Source organism: Saccostrea cucullata, unplaced genomic scaffold (assembly GCF_032062105.1).
Source record: "Saccostrea cucullata isolate Sc308-1 unplaced genomic scaffold, CSIRO_AGI_Scuc_v1 ctg8673, whole genome shotgun sequence".
In the NCBI taxonomy this organism is placed as follows: Eukaryota; Metazoa; Mollusca; class Bivalvia; order Ostreida; family Ostreidae; genus Saccostrea; species Saccostrea cuccullata.
This window is the reverse complement of record NW_026924835.1, coordinates 16,202-23,127: the sequence shown is the minus strand read 5'-3', so window position 1 is coordinate 23,127 and position 6,926 is coordinate 16,202. Positions and strand designations below refer to the sequence as shown.

General features: G+C 37.9%; 1 protein-coding gene across 1 annotated transcript; it reads left to right on the top strand.

Moving 5' to 3' along the window:
* Positions 1-216: 216 nt before the first annotated feature.
* LOC134267416 (uncharacterized) lies at positions 217-4,196 on the top strand. The gene is made up of 5 exons (XM_062749637.1): positions 217-321; positions 902-1,185; positions 1,576-1,757; positions 1,882-2,227; positions 3,308-4,196. Exons 1-5 carry the CDS (start codon positions 217-219, stop codon positions 4,194-4,196), a joined length of 1,806 nt encoding a protein of 601 aa, XP_062605621.1.
* The last annotated feature ends 2,730 nt before the right edge of the window (positions 4,197-6,926 follow it).

Below are 6,926 nucleotides of genomic sequence, written 5' to 3'. Positions count from 1 at the left end.
TTTTTTAAAATTTCTTTTTAAGAATTCAGTAAAAATCTGCAAATGAGAGCTTCCTGTTAACACATATTTTTTAATCATAAACTTATTTATCTGTCAGGATTTTATTTTGTTTTTCAAATAAAGGCTTAACCGGGATGTTTGTGTAGATGAAAGAATAGTAGGTTTTAAAGGAAGGCATCAACTCAAACAATACATCTCAAATAAGAAGGCACACAGATGGGGATCAAACTTTGGGTGCTGTCCGACTCCACTTCTGGGTACACTCATCACATTAACGTATACAAAGGCAGGAGAAATGAGCGACGCAATCCAAACGGACAAGTAAGTGCTTTTGACAGAATAATAATAATTGTAACTGTTAAGAAAGTATTTGACACGAAATTTCATTAAAAAAGTATATTCTCACTGCGATGATGCAGTATCCTGCAAGTAGAGCTATTTGTTAAGTCACGTGCTCTGATCTTGACTTATGGGTGTGGTCCTGCTTTTCTGTATTTTTGTTTTCAAATCTCAAGCATCATGCATTTACGTGAGTACTCTGGTATGCTTTTTCCGCGAGAACTTGAAACTGATTTTCCGCTATTTGATTTACACGGGCTTATGTAGATTTGAAATGTCTTTTCCATAAAAAAAAACAAAAACAAGTCGAAAAATTCTGTTCCGCGTCTTTTCTATTATTTGTATATCTTGCTAAACTATGATTTTATTTCGAGGAATTTAACAAACAGCGGCAAATTTTTATTTGTCAATTAATTCAATGCTTAGAAGACTTTGTGATTTTAAAAAATAACTAAAAGATTTTTTTTAGCAGATTTCATATTTAGAAGCTAAAGAGTATAAGATCAATTAATACCATAGTATAACACTAAGTGAAAATCACGCGAACTCGTATATGTTGTAGGGTTATCAGGCAGTAATGGACTTGATGGAACCCCATTTCTACAAAGAGCATCATGTCACTTTCGACAGTTTTTTCACCAGCCCCAGACTGGTATACGATCTCTTGGACAAGGACACCCATAGTACAGGAACAGTTATCAAGTCTCGAAAGGATATGCCTTCCAGTTTTAAGAACCCAGCAATGCAGAGAGGAGATGTGAATGTTAAGACACGTGCTGGAGTGATGGCTGTACAGTGGGCGGACAGGAGAGTTGTATCTTTGTTGACCACTACTGGTTCTGCAAGGTATTGAATTTAATGAATCTCTTGAGACTGTAGCTCTGTTGGTTTGTAATGAAATTAAATAGTGATGAAAACATTTTTTTTTCATAGGGTTTGTAATAGCTTGTTATATTACCTTTACCTCTTAGAATTTGGTATCTGTATTCAAATGTTAGTGAAATTAAACGAAAACTATGACTAGTTGCCAGCCTTTCGATAGTATTTTACACCAAGTTATATTTATCATCATGTAATCGCTCCTCATCATAAATTGAAACATATGCATGTACATGTAATTCACTTGCTTTTCTACATATATACCGGTTGTACACTTTTATTTTTAGTTTATTAAAATATTTTAAAAATATCAAAACTATAGGATGAGTCAAGTTTAAAAGCGCTACATATTTATAGGCAAATACAAACAACAAATGGAAAGGGTCGCGAAGTTTCTATTCCTGCCATAATAGATACCTACAATCTTACGATGGGAGGGGTCGATCTCGGAGATCAACTAATTCTCCAATTTGAGCCACAGTTCAAGAGTTTAAAGATGTGGAGAAAACTCCTATTTCACTCTCTTGTAACCGCAGCAGGTATATGCTTTAACATACACTTCCATGTATATAAAACATATTTGATTAAAGCTGTTCGGAATGTAAATTGTTATAAAATATTTTTGTGAAGTCGGAATGATTTTATCTGATAATATCTTTGTAGTAAATGCCTATATTTGCTACCGAGATTCCTTCATTGTACAACACAAAATGGATCATCTGAAGTTTCACCAGCAGCTTTGCCAAGAACTTATTGGAGGGTTTCGACAGGGTAGTAGGAACAGACAGCTGCGTTTAATACCAGTCCAACACAGAACCTTGGCAAGATTGTCCGAGAGGCACTTTCCGTCCAAAATACCAGATGGTAAGCGTAAGAGATGTGCCGTTTGTGCGGGACATGGAGGCGAATTCAGGAAGACAAGAATTCAGTGGTGGTGTGAGGACTGCAGGGTCGGACTCTGTGTAGAGGGATGCTTTAGGAAATTTCACACGAGGATCAATTTTGAGGCGTAGTTGGAACACACAAACGATTACTCTACTCACTATGAAACTACCTTGCATTTAATCTAATTATGGTGTGTGTGTTTGACAGAGAGAGAGAGCGGGATTTATTTATTACCTATATTTATATTCTTATTACAGATAAATTCGAACCTATTTATAGCAGGGCTTGCGTCTGTCATAATGCTGTCTTAACTAAAACGAATGGGACTAGGAGCTACATCTTTTTATGTTCGTAAAAATTAGAGAGTACGAGTATTATAGCAATTTAGCTAAACACATTGATTAACTTTGTTGACGGTGGCAAAATCAAATATACATGTATATTAAGTAAATTATTTAACAATATCTGTCAATCAAATGTTACACACTTATTGAGTTTACAGAGAGGATATGTTATCAGTTTGTTATTTAAAAAAAAAGTTTTAACAACTTAAACACTAGTGACTACATATATTGTAATTGTATATTGATTGATATTCTTATTTCAAATTATAAATATGTGACAGTGTACACTGTAGTATACACTTATAACAATTATCAGAATTTCAATATATTATTTGAAAATATGAAAAAGTTTTTAAAGACTTATCTTGAGTATGCTAGCTACAGACATAAATATTTTTTAAATTTTTTTTTACCCCAATTAAAAAAAATTATTGGTATAAAAAATGTATAAATTAATATAACATAAATATATAGCATGCATTTTCCAAGCAACATGGAACATCCTATTATCTTGGTTATACAGGTGCTGTTTTATAACCAATTTGATGCTTTTTTGTGAAGCAATTGTTTGACGTCCGGATTGACGTCATAGTATGGCATTCATGACGTTATAGACGTAACTTTTTCGGCGTCGAAAGGGTTAAAATCTGGGGCAAAGAAAACTCTTTAAAATAAATAAAAAAATTTTTTGGGGCAAATCGATTTTTGTGGGGCAGGTCACTACTGGTGGGGCAGGTTTTACTGTGGGACAGAGCAATACTCGTGGTATAGAGCGATTAAAAAAATCGTGGGACAAAAAAAAAAATTCTTTTAAATGAATAGAGAGTTTCTCGTGGGACAAATCAATTCTTGTGGGACAGGTCATTACTGGTTGGACAGGTCACTACTGGTGGACAGGTCACTACTGGTGGGACAGGTCACTACTGGTGGGACAGGTCACTACTGGTGGGACAGGTCTCTACTGGTGGGACAGGTGAGTCCTGGGGGGACAGGGCTCTCCTGGTGGGACAGGTCACTACTGGTGGGACAGGTCTCTACTGGTGGGACAGGTCACTACTGGTGGGACAGGTCACAACTGGTGGGACAGGTCTCTACTGGTGGGACAGGTCACTACTGGTGGGACAGGTCACTACTGGTGGGACAGGTCACTACTGGTGGGACAGGTCACTACTGGTGGGACAGGTCACTACTGGTGGGACAGGTCTCTACTGGGGGGACAGGTCACTACTGGTGGGACAGGTCACTACTGGTGGGACAGGTCACTACTGGTGGGAAGGTCACACTGGTGGGACAGGTCACTACTGGTGGACAGGTCTCTACTGGTGGGACAGGTCACTACTGGTGGGACAGGTCACCACTGGAGTGACAGTTCACTTCTGGTGGGACAGGTCTGTACTGGTGGGACAGGTCACTACTGGTGGGACAGGTCACTACTGGTGGGACAGGTCACTACTGGTGGGACAGGTCTCTACTGGTGGGACAGGTCACTACTGGTGGGACAGGTCACTACTGGTGGGACAGGTCACTACTGGTGGGACAGGTCACTACTGGTGGGACAGGACACTACCGGTGGGACAGGTCACTACTGGTGGGGCAGGTCACTACTGGTGGGACAGGTCTCTACTGGTGGGACAGGTCACTACTGGTGGGGCAGGTCACTACTGGTGGGACAGGACACTACCGGTGGGACAGGTCACTACTGGTTGGACTGGTCACTACTGGTGGGACAGAGCAATACTCGTGGTATAAAGCGATACTAGATCAGTCTGTACTCGTAGGACAGAGCAATAGTCGTGGGACAGATCGAGTAACACTGACAAGACAAATCAATACTTGTAATGTAGGTAATACTATGGCAATAGTACATACTCGTGAGAAAAACTATACTCATGGGAGAGAGCGATTCTAGTGATAAAGACCTATACTCCGGTAATAATCGATATTCCTTTTATAGGGAAGAGCACTCTATACTCCTATTATAGGTAAATACTTATGGAAAGCGCCCCCGTAACAGAGTGAACTCGGTAGTGCCTTTTAATTGGCTGCAGAACTCAAGGCAGCTATGGCAGATACTGGAGCCATAAGATTCTTTTAGAGCTTACAAATGTTCTCTGATGTTGTAGTAATAGTGAAATGACACTAAAGATAAGCATATCACGTGTTTATATATATAGGTTACTTTGAGTTTCTGAACATGAACCGGCAAAAAATGACTAGAGCTATTAGAATACTTGAGGTGTTCATTACTTGTCCTCATTTACCGATAAACTAATCTATTAAGAAACGGAACTCTTTCTTTTGTGAACATACATTTGGTGTTTCTTCCTACGTTTAAGCTACCTTTGGTCGTGTTTGGGTGAAGTTTGCCGTGTTTAAAACAGGCAAATGTTCCGAGGTGATATACATGTATATTAAAATAGCTATATTTCATTTTCGTTCCATTATTTTTCTAAGCCTGCATTCAAACAACTAAATCCATGAATATCATGCCATATGAAATGCCATACAGTACACATTTTTTTATAATGAACTTCAAAATTTATAAACATCAGTTCAGTGTTAAATTAAATCTTCAGTAAAAATCCCTTAATTGAATAACTAATAAGAATGCGCCAAGGAGGCCTGATATATTGCAATTGCATGTCATATCTGTTACGGACCGTGCTTCAAATCTGACACGAATGTAACGGCAAATTATAATCACATCAACCTCCGGAAATTATGAGAACTCGACATCATCTTACAATAATTCACCCATGTGCCGAAAAAAGATTCATTTTAGTTCTTCTTTGAGTTGGAAAGAAAATGCATTGAATTAAAATGTTTGTCAAAGATCTAGATGTATCCAGCGTCAGCATACATCTTTTGGTCAACACCAGACCTGATTTGATTCCAGTAATTTGTATATATTAAAGACAACAATTAACTTCTTTAACAATTTATCAAAAATAACAAAATCAAACCAGGGAGTGATTTAGTTCACGTACCTAGAATCAACGTGGCTAAGTCCGAGACAGATAGGTTAAACAGATAGTAATTGGTAGCGGTGTGCATGTGACGGTTCCTGGCAATCACGATGCACGTGCATACATTGCCAACAGTCCCTGATAGAAATATACCAACATAGACAATGGTCAGTATGGCCAGAGTGGGCGTGTCCAATGTGGACCCCGAGGTTCTGCTGTAGATAATCCAGCTCATCGAAGTCACTGTCATTATAGGATGTCTTATTCTCGTCACCCAGGTGTCTTACACTGAGGTTTGCCATGTCGTCTCTGTTACCGGTCTTTTTTTCGTACATTAACTTTGATCTATCTTGAAATCATTATAACCTGAAATCAATATGATGATAAAATCATAGGAAAAAAAAAACACGTAATCTCCTTGAAATCGTCGTTGCCATAGTAAAACATTTTCATAGTTTAATGATCACTGAAAAGTAGTATATCCTTTCTGATACATAATTTTAATAAGACATTTTTAAAAGTAAAACTTGCCGGAAAGGCTGACGTTTAGTCGTAAGTCGGACACGTCTGATCTCTGTATGATAACAACTGCAGGTTGGACTCGCATCGCTTCTTATAGCACTGGATTGATCTCGCTATTATTCTCAGTTTCAATTTACAAAAATCTTATTACTTCCGACAACACATTTCCTTCGAGGGAGCCAGAATCTTGAGAGTAATTATTAAACTTTAAATAAATAATGTTTGTCCTCTTCTTTTCCGTAGTTTGCATTTTTGCATGTTCTGCAGCGCTAAAAGAAGAACCGCAGAAAAGCCAATTTGTTTTTCCATTCATGGATTAAATCTTATCATCGCCAAGTTCCTTCCGCAAACATGATTTTGTAACGACAAATTTGTGCGCCATTATTTACTGTTTTCCGTTTATGAGTCTGCGCGGCTTGGTTGTTTAATCTTGTGTAAACTTGTGACATATACTACTGTCGCTGCCAATTGATCATGTTCGTGATAAAAAACTGCTCAATTATCAAAGAATTTCCGTCGGGTTCCGCAGCATTGGACCTTCGAGAAACTGTTTATTGACCAATAAAAAAGAACAACATGCTTCCCAAAAATATTTTAACTTTCTTTCTAGTCTATGTCCCTAGAGTATGAATTCATGTTTACCATGACAGTCGTCTCAAACAACGCCATCTTTTGTAGCTATGTGACGGCAGACATTTTTATTGTTTAACATGCAAATGTCAGATGTTATTGTATCGGTAACTACAGAGAATAAAACACAAACATTTTGAGCCAATAAGTTATCTGGGAAGAGATTAACAATAAATTCATTGTGACACCATGTGACATAAAACATAAACCCTCTTCGATTCCATGAAGCGACAAACTTGCTATTGACATTTGCAAAAGTTATCTTGCCATGCTTTGCAATAACTACTCCATCTTATTTGGGTGTTAGGTTTATTGGCGCATTTCTTGTAAAGAAAGATCATTATCTGACCCTGTGTCTGTG